This window comes from Loxodonta africana, chromosome 15, assembly GCF_030014295.1.
Source record: "Loxodonta africana isolate mLoxAfr1 chromosome 15, mLoxAfr1.hap2, whole genome shotgun sequence".
Lineage (NCBI taxonomy): Eukaryota > Metazoa > Chordata > Mammalia > Proboscidea > Elephantidae > Loxodonta > Loxodonta africana.
The window spans coordinates 63,278,814-63,297,400 of record NC_087356.1 but is presented as its reverse complement, the minus strand read 5'-3'; the positions used below and the strand labels follow the sequence as shown (position 1 = coordinate 63,297,400).

The following is an 18,587-nucleotide window of genomic DNA, read 5'->3' as shown; positions in this document are numbered from 1 at the left end:
GCAATGAAACTAGAAAAGGAAGTACAAAGAGTAAAAAAGAAAAAACCCACTGCAAATTTGGAGAATGGCAAGTGACGTTGAGAATTGAATCATTGTACACATGGCTGGGAGGAATGGGAGATTGATAGGGTGGGTTAAGGGTGATAACTAATCACATCTCTCTTCCTTCTCTGTCAAGAACCAATAGAAAAATTAGATAAAAATACCACCTTTGTTGCTGATAAAGTTTATTGGTGAGCCCAACTTGGACATGTATGTACAATGGGATCCTGTAATTTCCTCTTTGTACAACATGGATTAAATTTATGAATCTAGGCTTAAACTGAGCAGTACAACAGCGCAGGGCAGGGGTTGCAAATGAAAGAGAAGAGCGTGGGTCCTGAGAATGGGGCCTGACCATGGGGCCTGACCTTACAAGTAAACTGGGAGAGGGGGTATGCGAAGGGACTGGGCCACTCTGAGTCACATTACAAATTCCTCCTCCTAATTTCTCATCAATCCTACAAATCACTCCTTTCCCTTGGGGTACAGAGGGGAGAGGATACGGGGAAAAGAAAGCATTCCTTCCTTATTTGCCTGCCTCGTACATAGAGGTTCCTCCACTTCTAGAGAAAGCAAAGATGCAGCTAGAATCACAGTTTGGGCCCAGACTGGTTGGCATCACAGAATTTAGACTTTACTGTAGTCATTGGTGAGCAAGATGGGAAAAGCTTGGCAAGGCCATACTTGCATTTTGACCTTTGGAAATGAGGAGGATGAGCTTGGAGACAAGGAAACCTGAACTAAGGTGGCGGGAGGGCTATGCAGATTTGACACCTAAGTATGACGAAGGGAATCAAGCATAATTTAAGAGACTGAAGGGAAGAGAAGGATAAATAAAAGAGAAAGCTACTCTTAAATTTTGGAAAAAGAACTTAGGATCATGCAGATGAGCACATTACTGTTAAAACGCTCTTGGCAAAGAGGAAACAATGCTGCTTTTCTGTGTAGCAGAGAGAATTTTGCATCATTCCACTGACCTTACAGCTTTAAACACAATCAATGTAGTCACTTAAAATCATGATTTTCATATACAGTTAACCACATAGAAATTTCACAACATATTGCAGAATGAAAATAAATTTACAAAACCTTTTTGCATGTATTTATAGTTTTTGCAAACTGATCTAAATCATCAAAACTATGCCCACATACACACAGAAAAATATGCCAAAAAATATTTATTAAAAGGCTAAAAGTGGTTATCTTTAAACAGTGGGATCATGGATTTTTTCATCTTTTGCTTCTCTCTACTTTCACGTATTCCTACAGCACTCAAGCATTGCTTTTGCAAATTTTAGAAAAAGGATTTAAAATTAAATTAAAAACAAAACGCTGCATAATTTAAATATTTTAAGGTCTCATTAGAGATTTGCTCAACATTCATTTAGCACCTTCTATATTTATTTTTTTTATATATCTGCCAGGCATTGAGTTCCCTGCATGTGTTAGACCACCTAGCTGAAGTTAGGAATATAACTTCAAATAAATAAATTACTTCACAATCCATATAACAGTAGTTCATCAGCTCTCATACTTATTACTAACCCTACAAGCATAGTGCATTAAAAAAGGAGAAAAATCTTTAGTATCATCTCCTTCACATATCTTTTTGGCAAAGTGTTTCCAAATAAGGATCTATAGGGGCTTGTTCAGATCAAAGGCAATATGGTAAGTAATTTGAATATTGCACAGGATGGCTATATATGCATCACATGTTGTCTTAGTTATCTATTGCTGGTGTAACAAAAATTTATTATCTCAGAGTCTACAAGTCCAAATTCAGGCCACCAGCTCCAGAGGAAGGCTTTCTCTCTCTGCTGGCTCCTGAGGAAGGTTCTAGTCAATCTTTCCCTGGGCCTAGGAGTTTCTCAGCACAGGGACCCCAGGCCCAAACAATATACTCTGCTCCTTGCTCGTCTTTCTTGGTGATAGGAAGTCCCTCTCCACTCTGTTCTCTTTTATATCTCAAAAGAGAGTGACTCAGGATACAACCTAATCCTGTAGATTATGTCCTGCCTCATTAACCAACTGCATCTATTCCTGCTTCATTAACATCATAGAGGTTACGATTTACAACACATAGGATGATTACATCAGATCACAAAATGGAGGACAACCACACAATACTGGAATCATGGCCCAGCCAAGTTGACACGTATTTTGGGGGGACATAATTCAATCCATGAACCCATAAAAAAATCCATTTCTGTCCATGACACATGTGTTAGTTCTTACACACTCAGAAGGCAGCTAGTGTTAAGAGTGTGGGCTCTAAAGTAAGACAACCTAAATTCAATTCTTTACTACTACTCTCTGTGCAATCGTAGACAAGTTCCTTAGCTTCTTTAAGCCTCAGTTTACCCATCTGTAGAGATAATTACTTCATACGGTTGTGAGTTTTAACAGATGTTATTATTAGGTTTTGAGGTTTTCAGAGTTTGAAGAGCATGAGTCATTTGAATGGGACCATCTTGTCTACCATCATCCTCAAATCATGATAGTCTGGAAAGTAAAAAAGGGCACTGGAAGACACAATGTGAGTGGAGGAAGGAATTGGGACTACCAGTCACATCTGTTAAGGAAACAAGACAAAATGGCATTTTCAACTAAATTGTGTGGCCAAGAGTCTCAGGGCTTTTTTTCCTCCTACCCATGACCTATTTCTACCTTTCATACAGTCCCACCAGTAACTGATAGGAACCTGAAGAAACTGGCATTTGAGCAGTAAAAAGTGATGCTAAGGGGACCATAGATGACATTTAGGAATCATCAGCTTTGAACCAAAAAGGATTGGTCCATTCATAAAGAGCAAGCCTATCATTTGCTCACAGACGGGAATCCTCACATGGACAAACATATAAAGAGTATTTTACAAACATGAATACTCTCCCATTAAATACCTGCTTACAGAATTTCATTAAATACATCCCATCTAGCATGCATATATCTTAGTCTTAAACATCATTCATCTATAAATAGAACCAGTGCTGAGGCAGGGAAAGTACAGGATGATACTGAAGCATGTTTTTTGCAAGAGAGTAATAAAGTGCTCAAAAATCTGATAGCCATATGTCAAAAGGACATAGGAACCAGTGGCCTATGGGGATAAGCTGAGCATCAAATTAAATAATGACAATAATTAATTATTACCCATTAGATAAAATGAGAATGCATAAATCCATAATGATAAAAATCAGTAAATGAAGGAGAAGAAAACGTGTTTCCTGACAGTAGAACGCCGACTAAAAAATGAAGAAAAACTGATGGAGCTAGAGAATCTCCATTTTTAAATCATCAAAGTAATAACTGATTCAGGCAAATATCATCAATGGATGTTAAAATTAATGTACGAACATTTGAAAAGGAACAATTTATTTGTATAGTCTCAAAACATTTCCCCAAATTTTACTTTTAGTAAAAAAGGAGAAAAATAGTAATCTTCCCTCAATAACATCACTATGAAACTTGCAAAGTTACCAAACCATTGTATTAACATGTCCCCAGAAGCCATTCTGGGAGGATATAAAACATATTCATTTGGAAGAGTAAAAAAAAGGAAAGTTTGCTATGGCGCCCTGCAAAGTCAGTATATACATATTTTCTGCTTTTTTATGCATTTATTTATCTCAGCAACATCCCCCAACTCCCTCCTGTTCTAATTAATTCCATCAGTAGATACATTTTAAAGCGGCTTTTCATAGAATTTTAAGACAAGAAAAAGAACACGTGTGTGTGTGATGTATACTGTGCAGACACACACACACACATGTATACGCAAAGACTCTAGAGAAATATACAGGTAGTACTTTTTTTTTTTCCCCCAACTTACGATGTATTTGAATTACAACAAAAGGTACTTACTTCTGTCTTTTTTTTTTCTTACATTGCCTTAGTTATCTAATGCTGCTTCAACAGAAGTACCAGAAGTGGATGGCTTTAACAAACAGGAATTTAGTTTTTCATAGTTTAGGAGGCTAGAAGTTTGAATTGAGGGAGCCAACTCTAGGGGAAGGCTTTAGCTCTCTGTCAGCTCTGGGGGAAGGTCCCTGTCTCTTCAGCTTCTGTTTCCTGGTTCCTTGAAGATCTCCATGTGGTTTGGCATCAATCTTCCCCATCTCTGTTTGACATCTTGCTTGTTTAGTCTCTTTTATATCTCCTGTCTCATTAACATAACAAAGACAATCCATTCCCAAATAGGATTATAACCACAGGCATAAAAAAAAAAGGCATAGAGGCTAGGATTTACAACATATATTTTGGGGGGACACAATTCAATCCATAACATAGATCTTATCATTAATAATATGTACTGCATACAATGTTGTAGTGCATAATTTACTGTCATCATATCTGTAAGTTTATATGTAATGTTTTCAACTCCCAAAAACAAATAAAGAGCATATTTACAAAGATATTGACAATAAAAGGCAATAATAATGAAAATTAAAAAAAAAAAAAGTCTTACATAATAACCGACTTAGGACAGAGTCGTTGGAACAAAACCCCATAGTAGTAAGACGAAACTACCTATACAAGCAACAAGTAACAGTGATTGGACATGAGGAGGAGTATAGGAGGACCTGAAACTGGAGTAAAGGCAGACTTGCACTCACTGATTATTCTTTGGTAATAATTTTAAATACCACGAACATGTACTACCCAACCGGCTCATAGCGACCCTAGTCAATATAAAAATAAATATATATTTTAAATGGAACATAGAAAGAATCTGGTAGAACATGGTCATTTTTTTTCATATAAGCAAGCATGGGCCCCAAAAGATAAAGCAATTTCCCCAAGGTCACAAAATAAATTAGAGAACATGCTGATACTAGGAGGAAGGGAGCCTAGCAGGGATGGGAACGTACTTGTCATTTAATTTTCTTAATAATTCTGTGAAAAACATTGTTAAAGATGAGACTCAGAGACAGCAAGTAACTTACTTAGGTCACACATGAGAGCTAGGCTTCAAAATTGATTCTAGCCTCCAACTCCATAATCCCTGCTCTTTCTGAAATATTATGCTGCTCTGCCTGCCCCTTTAACCTGCCTCAGTTACCTGGGCTCCATGCTGTTTGTCTATTTCATTCTATCTAAAGCACACTCCTCTCATTCTTTTTAATTCAGCCTCATTGACCTGTCCTATACTGAAAGGCAAAACTAAATGCTATTCAAACTTCTGTTTTTCAAATAGAAGAGAATTTGCCTAAGGAGAATCTCATAAGTCAAAAGTATTCAGACATGTTATCACTATTCACATATTAGCAACGTTTCACATATTGCTTCGCAAAGAATCTTTACCACTTATAATTTTCTTTGAAATCAAAAGACAACTCTTCCTCCCTCCACACAATACCCTTTGGCTATGGATTTACAAATCTGATTTGCACCAACTCTTTTACGCTTTACTGGAAGGTGCACTAGTCAGGGTCCCAGCAGAAATCAGATAATCTACTCAAAGTAATTGAAAAATATAATGAGGGGACTGCGTGCAAAAATGCAGGCAGGGTTCAGAGAAATCACAAAGGGATGGTGAAGCACCCAGGCCTAGCAAAGCAGGGAGACATTACCCCCCTCAGCCTGAAGAAGCAAGAGGAGGGAGAAGTTACTGTAATCACAGGCACCACCCCTACAATCCAGCTAGGAGGAAGTCAGGGAAATAAATACTGTAATATCTCCCTTCTCCTGCCGTCTGATTTCCTCTGCTGATGCTTCCGTTGGCCTAGCCCAACCAGAAACCAGGGAACAAAGGAGTCCGTGGACACCATCTATTAAGGAATACCTCCCACAGCATGGAGTAAGGTACATAGGGGCAGAAAGCTGACCTGGAGAGGCACACAGAGAATACCTGCATAGTCTCTGCTGCATGCAGTACCATAACACCCAGTGGTCATTTCCTCTGCTAATTACTGTCTAGTAACACAAGGTTTTGTACAGTTCTGAAACATTTTCTCAGTCCTTAACTGATCACCCTGAACTGCAGCCTTCTCCACCCTGGCTTTAAATCACAATTTAAAAGCAAGGAAAAGATTGTGTGTGAAATAATTTGCAAATTCTGTTCTTCTTAACCTTGATATTTTCTGTAAGTTCTATCCCCCCATCTCACTCCACCCCAGCATTGTCAAATCTTTTTAAATCCTAAGTCCCTGAAGCTCCACACCACTAACTCAGGAGGTGCTATGCTTGCTGCTCCCTGGGTCCTAGCACACTTCCCTGCACACTGTAAAATTCTTCAAGAATTTATCTGATCATTTAGCCAAGACCATCTCAACATAATCCCATACCTCCTACCTTCTTGCAAAAATGTGATATTTAAAATTAGTCCTGGAAAAGTTGCTTGAAAATTCTGTAGACAGAACCAGATTTTAACGTCCTAGCCCAGCTCACACTTGAAATGAAATCTGGCAGAGATTGAGGGAGGAAGAAAGTGAGCCACAATGGACAGTAACCAGTATTAGAAATCAAGAGCCTGAGTCCTAGTCACAGCTCAAAAACTAAGTAGATGAACAACTTTGGGGAAGGTACATAAGCCTGTGTTTATTCTCAGATAAAGGTGGGAGATGAATTAACTGATTCTCAAGACCCATTCAATGTAGCTCTTCTATAGGAAATCTTCATAAATTAAAGAACCCTTAAAGTGGAGAGTGTAAACACATAAGTTCTCAGCTACTAACTGAAAGGCTGGAAGTTTGAATCCAACCAAAGGTGCCTCAGAAGAAAGGACCTGGGAATCTGTTTCCTAAAAAAAATCAACCATTAAAATCCCTATAGAGCACAGTTCTACCCTGACACACAGAATTGCCACAAGTCAGAACTGACTCAATAGCAGCTCTTACCTAAAGTGGGGAGGATAAACCTGTCCGAGAGCCAAAATTTCTTCCCCGTAACCACTGCAGTCTGAATTGTCTACTGAAGAAAAAAAAAAAAAAAAAAGCCCCTTTCATAAGTATTGCCCCTTTCTCAGGAGAATGATTTTTTATTCAAGGTTTTCTTTAGAGCAACTTTGACATCTTTATTCCTCAAACTATAGATTAACGGGTTGAGCATGGGCACTACAATGGTATAGAACAAGGAGGATACTTTCCCCTGGTTCATAGGCAAAAGAGAAGATGGTTTGAGGTACATAAATGCCCCTGAGCCAAAGAAAAGAGAAACTGCAATGATGTGAGAGCTGCAGGTGCTGAAGGCTTTGGACCTGCCTTCAGTGGAGTGAATATGAAAAATGCTGGAAAGGATGAGGGCATAAGATATGAAGATGGTGACTGTAGGCATGCCAATATCGATGCCCACAACAATAAAGACAACCAGCTCATTCACATACGTGCTAGTGCAAGAACGCTCCAGAAGGGGAAGGATGTCACACATGTAGTGGTCGATGAGGCTGTTGGCACAGAAGGTCAGTCTCACCATGCATGCTGTATGGGCCATGGCCCCCACAAACCCCATCCCATAGACAACTAACAGAAGGATTAAGCAGACCTGGGGAGACATGGAGCTGGTATACACCAGTGGGTTACAGATGGCCACATAGCGGTCATATGCCATCACCGACAGGATGAAGGACTCAGAAACAACAAAGAAAAGAAAGAAGAAGAGCTGAGTCATACACCCTGCATAAGAGATGATGTTCTTCTTTGAGACAAAACTCATTAGCATTTTGGGGGTGATGACAGTGGAATAACAGAAATCTATGAAGGACAAATTAAACAGAAAAAAGTACATGGGGGTGTGCAGGTGAGAGTTCAGCCCAATCAGAGTAATCAAGCCCAGGTTCCCCACCACAGTGAACACATAGAAACCTAGGAACAGGAAGAAAAGGGGCATCTGGAGTTCTGGCTGGTCCACTAAGCCTGCGAGGACAAACTTTGCCACCGAGGAGTTTCTGGCTATCATTCTCATTAAAGGCATTCTGTGAGAACAAGGGAAAAGAGCTTCTTAGAGAGAAAAAAGAGAGACCATCATTCCCCTCCTAGTCACCTCCCTCATTCTTGAGAATTGGATCCACACAGAGAATTTGAACTTCAGCAGAAAGGCCTTTCCTGATCCCTATGGTTCTCTTCTTGCAGACCCAAAGTGATTGTACCCTCTGGAGCATACTCAGGGAGACGGACCTGCCTCCATGGTAAAGGTAGGTACTCCTGGGAAGAAGGGTCCCAAGGATGAGCCCAGGTGGCTTTCAAATTTTTGATTCCTTTATTGTGTCCTTCCAGCTCCAGTTTCTGCTCTAGTTTATAAAAAATGCTGCCCCTCTTTGGAGAGAGCCCTCTCAGAGGTTGGAGCCAGACCAACTGTGCCTAGGGTGTCTTCCTTACCATCAACCTGGACAGAGCAGAAAGGTAAGGTGGTCTTTCTCAGAGCCTTTTATGCCCGAGGCTGGGAACTTAGGAGAAGTTTAACCCAGATTCATTACTCAACTCCTTCAGCCTAGAGCCTCAGCACTGTATCTTTTAGACAAGTTCTTATTCTCAGTTGTTCAGGCAGAGAAATGGCCCTGGTGACAACATGGATGAAGGAAGGATATACCGACTTGTTTGCTCCCTGGCCTATTTACAGGATCAGAGCTTTTACTGCCTTAGAATTCCTTCTCAGCCAAAGAACATGATACCTGGTACAGACTTTGCCCCAAGGCTCTTCTTCAACTTGCAAAAGGGAGCCAGCATCCTCTCCTGTCATTAGTGCCTGCCAGTGACAGGGGACAGAGCAGTTTTATTCCAGGTGTAGAGAACTGGGACCTGATTAGAAGTGGAAAGCCAGAGGTTCCCTTGGGATCGCAGCTTAGAAGATAACTTTAAACTGAAGAAATTTTTGCTTATGCCCTTGATAATAATTGAATAGGCTTTTGGAAACATTATTTGTTCAATTAATATCAGTAATATGCGAAGACATCCCTGGGTGGTGCAAACAGTAAAGCACTCAGCTGCTAACCAAAAAGTTGGTAGCTTGAGTTCACCCAGAAGTACTTCAGAAGAAAGGCCTGGTGATCTACTTCAAAAAAATCAGCCATTGAAAACCCTGTGGTGCACAATTCTACTCTGATACACATGGGGTCGCCATGAGTCAGAATCAACTCCGCGGCTACCAGTTCGGGTTTTTTTTTGTTTGTTTGTTTTAATATGCAAAGTGTTGTGCAAAAATAATAATAATAATAATAATAATTTACCATGTATTGGTCAGTTATAGTATATTCAACTCTCTACCTGTTCGAGCATTTATATATTAAGCCTAACCTGCCTGGATCCAATATCATTTTATGTATAATGCTTCATTTTAATTCTCCCCAAATCCTATGAGCTCAATTTTGTTACTTCCATTTTAGAGATGAAATCATTCCCAGATGTGAAGTTACACAGGCCATATTCAAGCCTAGGTACATCTGACTCCAAATGCAGTGTTCTTAACGACAGTTTTAATATCTCCCTGTGGAAGATAATGAAATGTATAAAGCCAGGTCCTTGCTTTTAAAACTCTGACAATCTCTTGGAAAAGATGAGATAGCACATAACTAAATATGCAGAAAAATGTGAAAAGATCCAGAAACAGAAAAAATAAAATGCTACGTGAATTCAGAGGAGAGCATTCAATATACTGCCTAGATTCCGGTTTATCCAGGCAATGGCACAGTATTGATGCAGAGAAGAAATGAACCTTCTCTGTCTTCTCCTGGAATTGAAGCTGGACAATAAAGAACAGTTCCCATCAGTTAAGAGCAGTCTTTTCCAAAACTGTTAAATTGCTGGAATTCTCCTTGATGGTCCCTATCCTCCATCTTTACCCTTTCCGATAGTATGCTCAGCTCCCTTTCCAGCTGTCATGCCTCATATTGAACCTGATGGCCTGGTAGCTTGATTACTCCTCTCTGTTGGACCCAACGACTTTTGTTTCCCTGTTTTACTTGCTTTGATGTTTTTCTAAACTCCCTTCTTTCATGGCAAACATTACCGCTGTTTCCCAATCTCTCAGAATATTGCTTGAGCTCAGTGAGAGTTAATTCATACCCTTATAGCTTTGATGGTGAAACTTTGGCTTGCTTACTGTAGACACATCATAAGGAAAGACTAATCTCTGAAAGAGGACATTATGTTTGGTAAAGCAGAGAATTAGCAAAAATGAGAGAAAATCTCAATGAGATGGACTGACACAATAGCCGCAACAATGTACTCAAACATACCAACAATCATGAAGATGGTGCAGGACTGGGCAGCATTTTAATCCATTACACGTAAGGTTACCATGAGTCAGGGCCAACTCAATGGCAACTAACAATGACAGCATGGCTTTGAAGCAATATTAAAAATCCATCTAATCCTGTAGTTCACAACCCTGGCTGTATAATTGAATTAGATAATTATATACTTACTAAAAATATATATCTTACTGCCCCAACCTAGATATAATAAATCAGAATTTCCAGGGGCAGTACCTGATAATCCGTGTTTCTCTTCTAAATCCCCCCACTGGTCTGGATATTTAGCAGGATTGGTATCTGCTGACCTAATTCTACCCCCATCTCTTATCTTTTTCAGGCAGGAAAACTAACACCCAATTGCTCACAGAGATATTTAGTGGTAGATTCCAGAATAAAGCTTGGGTCTCCAACCTCTCCAGGTACTCTGTCTGGAAATACACCTTGGTCTTTAGTTTGGCAGAATGCAAGTCCAACTAGGCGAACAGTTGGAGATCAGGCCTGGGTCATATGGGGAGATACTTGAATGCCAGGACAAGAATGTATGGAGTGTGTTAGGTAATGGGGAGTTACATGATAAGGATTGTGCTGAGGAAGATCTAGTGTCTAGTAAGATATTGGACATTAGTGGTATGATGAACACTCCCTCCAGTGAAATATTCTTCATCTTGTAATTTAGACATGATGCCTTAACTCAAAGCACTACAATAAGGGATGGAATTTCATACCAAGTAACAGGTAAATGAAGCAAAAAGCCTTTCTAAGCTTTTGGTGCATCACAAGTCACATAATGTTGGCCCATACCTTACAGCTATAGTATCCTATACCCTCTATTGTAAGTATTCTTACCAGGCCTGAGTTCAGGCCCCAACACCAAGCTCTCTGTGTTGGACGTGTTTTATGCCTCATTTCATATTACTCAACCCATCTTTTTGGCTTCTATTGTTGCTAGGGCAGCCAGCTGCACCCAGGCATAGCCAAACAGTACCTTTGCTTGGCTACACCACTTATCTATCTCTGCCTTCTGCTCTAGGACTTCCCTCCAACCACAGTGTGGAATACCTGCGGGAATCCACTCAGCTATTCTAGTGATGTGCAAACCTGGAAGCATAAAGGAGTTAATACCCCCTGGGAGCTAGTGGATAAATGTTCCTCTCTTCTGTGTCTCTAGTGAATCACTTTTCATGTATCTCCAATGGGCCTCAGAAAGATTGATCCAAAGTTTCCCTTTCAAGTTAGCAGCTCAATAACCTGCCCTTGGACTGGTTTTCCATCCTTCCCTGTTCCACTTTTCATCTTCCCTCCAAGCTTGTTCCCTGGTATCACTTCTAAAAAGTGCATACACTATATACAAGTCCTTGTCTCCATTGCTGTTTTTTGTGGGGAATCCAAGCTAAGATACACAAAAGAGCATTTGGAGCAGATATGATCAAAATGTTCCTTAGTCCACCTGTGAAGAAGCAATCTCACCTACAGTTGTTGAGCTCTAGGTCAGGAAAATAAAGCTAAATCAGTAAGTTCATCAAGCACCTGAAATTGCACATTACAAGGAGTTTTTGCTACTTGAGCATGCCCTAGCAAAATGCCAGAAGGATATCAGCTCATACCAATAAGGATTAGCCAAGAAGTCTCTATCTTTAGATCTACTGTAGCTCTACTCACAATGTACTATCTGTGGGATCATCCATATCCCTCCATGAATGTAATGGAGGGGAAATAGTTTCATTTACTTTTGTGTCTTTAGAACCATATGTAAAACCTGTATTGTGGCACCTCAAAAAATATTTATTAATATCTCTTATTCTTAAACTCCTCATCTGAAAAATGGGGATAATGATAAAAATTCACAGGGTAGTTGTAAGGGTTAAATTAAATTATGAAAATTGAAGAATCTAGCAGAGATGCTACCACTTGGAAGAACCTTGATAAATTATCAGTAATATACATATAACAATAATAACTTACAGAGGGAATGGGACAGACATAGGGTTGCTGGAAGACAGATGAGCCTGAAAGTGGCAAGGGAGGGGCCCAATAGTGTGGAAGATGAGATCTGACAGAAGAAGTGATACAGCCTCTGAAATAATTTTTTTTTTTTTGCAAAACTTTATCTAAGGCTCATCTACCCAACATAAGTTAATCCACAGACAGGCTCGGGGTTCCTGAGTATTCCATCTTGTCTCTACTTCCTCTCCCACCGCCAACATCATAGTTTTCAAATACCCACACTCTACCATACCACAGTGGCTACAACAATGGGCTCAAACATAGCAACGATTGTGAGGATGGTGCAGGATAATGTAGTATTTCGTTCTGTTGTACATAGGGTCACTATGAGTCAGAAACAACTTGACGGCACTTAATAACAACCACACACAAAGACCAAATGATGAAGTCAGATGAGGTTTCCCTTACACCTCCCAGTCTTCACTTTCTGGACCCATTTCTAGAAATTTCTCTTTCCCAAACTTTCACAATCCTAGTGCTTGCTTTGCCTTCAATGGTACATCAAAACCAGTTCTCAAGGAGGAGCTCACACACTCATCGACACAGAGACTACTAAAGCTTGCTGGGGTCATTCACATTCCATACCCCCTTCCAGGCATTTCTATTTTAAAGAAGAGAAAATTTTAGCCAAAAAATTAATCTCTAATTATGAAATTTCACTCAGCACTGAGTTGATGAGAGGTACATTTTGATCAGCATGGGGCAACTGAAGTCATCATGTTTATTGTTGTTGTTGGGTGCCACCAGGTCAATTTCGATTCATAACAACCCCATGTGATAGAGTAGAATTGCCTCATAGGGCTCTCTTGGCTGTAATCTTTACCACATTGGCAGCTGCCTATCCTCCACTTGGCAAACCAATTACAACGGCTATATCAGTCCTGTGTGTGCATGGGTGTGAGTGACATTTTTGCATTCCCCAGTGCTTGCTATTCCTCCCCATGTGGGATGTATTTTAGTCACTGCTCAGTAATGAGGTTTCAAACGTAAATCTTACACTTACAAATTTGCCACTTCCTTAATGATTATGACAAATCCCAGTCCCTGTTCCCATCCCTACTGTAGTCAACTCACAATTAGAATAAATAAATCATTATTAGAAACCTGAAATAAGCCCCACAGGAAAAGCTCTGCTTGGGGCACAGAAAGCAAAGGCATCATTAAAAAAGTTGACTTTTCTCTAGGAACCTTAGAGGATTCTTCTATCAAGAATTTATGTTACTCCAGAGCTTGTTGCCGGGGGAATCATATTTCCAAATCTTTTCAACTGGGACTGTACTAAAGTCATGTTCCTTGATGAGCAGATGAAGCCCAAACAGGAAGCTGTGTAGGAAGAACTATTCTTGACTGAGCTCCTTTTGTTGCAGAACTGCCCTCTTTCCAAACTTTGAATCTCTGTATAACTCTTCCTTGTTTTAATTATTTCTATTTTTTCATTGCATCCTGTTTGTGTCATCCCATGTGTGATACATAGAAATGCAATATAATGCCTCTTATGCCCCTGCATTAAACCTCAGACTTCTGGTACACCCTTAAGTGGATGAGGTTGGCCCTGAGTGCACTGACCATCACTACACACAAGAAGAGGCCAAACACAGGTCCCAGTTATATAAGAAGCACAGAACCTGTTCAAAGACAAAAAATGACAGCTGAAAGGTCTTCATTTGAAATGTCCTCAGTTAGCCTCTGAGAAAGTAAATAAAATTAAGTTTATCTATCAGTTATATACAGGGTGGCTGTGAATCAGAATAGACTTGATGGCAATGGGATTTTTTGGTTTATCAGTTATATGGTTTTGTGTTATGTTTAATCTCAATTTATATTTAGTAAGTATTTTTAAACTCCTTAATATACAAATCTGTACATAAATTATATATGTACTCAGTATGGAAAACTACAATTAAAAAGGAACTTGTAGGTACATATTTGAGGTAAACCAAAAATGAAACCGGTTGTCTTCAAGTAGACTCTGACTCATGATGACTCCAGGTGTGTCAGAGTAGAACTGTGCTCCACAGGGTTTTCAATTGCTGATTTTTCAGAAGTAGATTGCCAGGCCTTTCTTCCGAGATAACTCTGGGTGGATCTGAATCACCAACCTTTCAGTTAGCAGCCAAGCATGACAACTGTTTGCACCACCATGTATTGAGAACCTCTCAGTGGTGCAAATGGTCACCATGCAGGCAATAGTACTTAGCAAAATGTTGGCAGGAACTTTGCTAAGTGCTTTATACATAGTAATTAGTAATAATAATTCAGTTAACTAACAAAAATTCTATGAAGTAAGTATATTATTAACCCACTTTGCACAAGAAAGCTACCTTGAATCAAAGGAATCAAACCTGCTTTTCTCTTAGTTTTGAAAGCCTGACCTCCTTAGGCCTCCAAGTATTGATAGAAAAAGGAAGTGAGGTACTGGGGCAGGAACCTCAGCATTTTCAATCCCAGTGCTGCCCACTAAGAAGTGGCATGACACTGGACATATCACTTCACTCTTCTGGGCTTCAGTTTCCTCATCTGTAAAGTGTGCAGTTGAACAAGGAGTTGTCCGGGGCTATTTTCAACTCTGACAGTCTATACCAAAGTTGAAATATGCCTTTATGTAAATCACCTCATCAAACCCCCCGAGTTGCTAAAAAACATGCATTTACTCAATAAAATAAGGAATGAAAATTAATAACTTAGGAAGTAAAGACTGCTTCCCTCAATAGCCAAGAATGATATATAAGTTGTGAAGAAAGTATTAAATGTGCTGCCCATTCTAAGTCTTCCAGTGTCATCTATCCATGTCAAGAGGGTCATTCCTTAGTTGCGCAGCCCTGTACAAAGCTACCTTCAGGTGCTGTAGCACATACCGACAGTTATCACTAAGTAAACTTTTTCTTGTTCTTTCTTAATTATACAACTCTAATTTCATTGTAAGTATTAATGAGCCCAGATTTTAAAAAACAACTGTATTGTCCAGCCTCCCTTGGAGCTAGAAGAGGGCATTTGATTTAGTTCTGACCGATGAGATGTGAATCAACATCTTATAAGGGTCTTCCAGGAAGTTTCCTTAAAGGAAACTGACTCACCTTGAAGGAATTTTGGTTTTTATATTCTCTTCTTCCTTCCTGCTGCCTGGAATTCAGATTAATGGCTGGATCTCCAGCACCAACCTTGGACTATGAAGTGACTTTGAGGGTAGAATCCATGCTTTCAGACTGGCAGAAAAAAGACAGAGAAGAAGTCAGAGTCCTTGATGATTTCCTAGAACTTCTGGGTTCACCATATACGAAAGAATGTCAAGTTCTGAAAGTACATCCAAGAGCCAATGGTCAGTAAAGAGCTGTCAGTGAGGAGTCAGAGCTTGGAAGGAAACAATATAGACATATATTGGGCAACTGTGTAAATAGAGGTGATCACAGAAACCACAAGTCACAGGTTCAGAATCAAACACTCCAATTGCCCACAATGAATAAGAAAAGAGGAGGAAGCTGACAGCAAATATGTTAGCAAAGGCAACTGTGGTGGCCCTGGGATTGGCCTGGTACACTTATACTGTTTGCACCTTAGTGACCCCCTCTATAAGCAGAGATATTAACACCCAACGTGTAGAATTGTTGTGAGGATCGCTTATCATAATGTTTAATAAATATTTTTAATAGTTTATTTTTGTTGTGTTTTAAAATATACACAGAACATACACCAATTCAATAATTTCTACAGGTGCAATTCAATGAAATTGATTACATTTTTCAAGTTGTGCAACTACTCTTGTTGTCCTTTTCCAAATTGTTCCTTCCCCACTGACATTACTCACTACCTCCTAAGCTTCCTAACTTTTTTTAGTTGCTGTTGTCAGTTAGATCCCATATAGTTCTTTAAAAAAAAAAAAAATACTCAAGGAAGACATTGTTTATTAACTAAGCTAAAATGTTGTTTTGTTTAAAGAAAACTTCAAGGAATATTTTTGGTTTAAGGCTTAAAGATGATCACATGGCAATAGCTTCAGGGTTCATCCAGCCTGAATAGCTACAGAAATTCTGGATTCCATAAGAATCTGAAATTCTGTTCTACCTTTTTACCTCTTTTGATCAGGATTATTCTACAGAATCTTTTATCAAAACAATAAATATTTTTAAATTAATATGTCACAGGGCACTTGTTCCTCCATATATCTCTTTATCTACTTGGTCAAATTCCATCCTGTATGTTTCATCCACTGTTTCAGGAGTGAATTTCCCTAGTTCCAATTATAAACTACTTCAAGGCAAGATCGTACCTTAAAATACTGTTCAATTTATACATCTTTTATATTGAACACAAGGATGGATGCACATATTATTCACTAATATTTGTTAAATTCAATAGAAATAAATATGATTCAATAAAAGTCCAGGTTTGAAAATTGAAAATTTCAGGGATAAATTTATCTTTCAAATGCTGAAATAATTAAAGGTTTCCAACAAACAGCTATGTGGTAAGCTCACTTCCAAAAAATAATAATAATAATAATGTTAATTATTTGTACCTGGTTTCGCTGTAATTTTAACTTTTTAAATCTGCTAATGTTGATACTTCACTGACAGTGATGCTAGATGATATATGCCCATTAGATGTGACTTTCTAGAGCAAGATATTTATAGAATAGGAGGTCCCTCCCAATATTTTGAGGGCTGGCAAGGGAAAGTTACTCAGTGACAGAAAGAGCTGCAAAGCTTTTACAGTCAGGAGCTCACAGTTAGGGGCTCTTAAAATAGGAATCCATTTTTAAGTGACATTCATCTCAGGAATATACATGCTATAAAAAGCAAATTACACTAGTTCCAGCTATGCAAAATACATGATTTTCAAGGAGTGTTAAGGGCACACCATGTTCCAAGATTGTGCTGGAGGGGGAAAAAAGGACCCAACATTGACTTTAAAGAAAATTTGTTGGAGGAGAGGTTATTCTACGCATTAATGGGGATTTCTCAATTGATTTAAGAAAAATAAATCGTAAACATGAAAATCCACAAAATTTGTGAAAAACAAGACTTTCCTTGTTGAATAGAGATGTCTCAGGAATCCTAATTGCAGGAATGTGGAGACTGCTATTTTAAAAAATCTCTACTGGTCAGAAAGCCACAAAACCTCTCTGTAAAATCTTCCCGTATTTTTCAAAGCTTTCTCTGTTGTTGTTATGTGCCATTGAGTCGGTTCCAACTTATACAGACCCTATGCACAACAGAATGAAACACTGCCCAGCCCTGTGCTATCCTCACAATTGTTGCTATATTTGAGCCTGTTGTTGCAGCCACTGTGTCAATCCATCTCTTTGAGGATCTTTCTGGTTTTCACTGACCTTCTACTTTACGAAGCATGATATTCTTCTCCAGGGACTGGTTCCTCCTGATAACATGTCCAAAGTACCTGAGATGAAGTCTTACCATCCTCACTTCTGAGGAGCACCCTGGCTATACTTCTTCCAAGACAGATTTTTGTTCTTCTGGCAGTCCACGGTACATTCAGTATTCTTCGCCAACGCTGTAATTCAAAGGCATCAATTCTTCTTTAGTCTTCCTTATTCATTGCCCAGTTTTCACATGCATATGAGGTGACTGAAAATACCATGGCTTGGGCAGGGCAGGATTAAGGCATGTGAGGCCCCTAAGCACTAAAAATCTGTAGTGCCCCCTCCTCTGCTTATTCATACATGTGAACGGGATATGTGAGTTATATATATATGTGTTTGTGTGTGTCTATCCATGATGTGACTTTTTAAAATGTGACTATAATATTAGTGATTGAACACAAAAGTGTCATATGCCATTTTAGTGGAATGAGATGAACTGGACTATAAAATTTTTGTGGATGCAAGGTACTAAGATTTTTACTATATGCCACATTTTCTATGAAAAAATATTCCACATATTCTACAACATAGAAAATGAGTCAGTGAACTTTAGTTGTTTCAACAATCAATGTAAAATTCTGTCGATCTCCCACAACGAAAAATTGACTTTCACCAATTTTGCTTTAAAGAGTTCGTGCTTCAATTTTGATGCTTGTTTCATAATAAATACTATAATTATAAATGGACAAATGAAAAAATGTCATAAAGTAAAATTTAATGATCAGAAAACTAATATTACAACAAATTACTATATTTTATCTTTAGATAATTTTTCATCTCTAACATGTTATTATTAAAAACATTTCTTTCTATTCTTTGCTCTTACAAATTCTTCAGTGTTTCATCACAAGTAAGCTGCTAATAATATCTACTTCCACACATAATAAGAACAGTGAATTGAATCTTTCTTAAATCTTTGTTGTAGACTGAGGGTTTTTGAGTCTCTTTAAGGGATAAAAATGAGTGTTCTGTTGTGTA

The 18,587-nt window shown here is 38.8% G+C and overlaps 1 protein-coding gene across 1 annotated transcript; it reads right to left on the bottom strand.

Annotated features, from left to right (window-relative positions):
* Nucleotides 1-7,002: 7,002 nt before the first annotated feature.
* On the bottom strand, nucleotides 7,003-7,986 carry LOC100657024 (olfactory receptor 8B8). Its single transcript, XM_003422608.4, has one exon. It carries the CDS (start codon nucleotides 7,948-7,950, stop codon nucleotides 7,003-7,005), a length of 948 nt encoding a protein of 315 aa, XP_003422656.3. The 5' UTR covers nucleotides 7,951-7,986.
* Between the last annotated feature and the right edge of the window lie 10,601 nt (nucleotides 7,987-18,587).

Bases quoted from the DNA above. Each gene is read 5' to 3' on its own strand.
- LOC100657024 (XM_003422608.4), bottom strand. From the start codon at position 7,950: ATGCCTTTAATGAGAATGATAGCCAGAAACTCCTCGGTGGCAAAGTTT.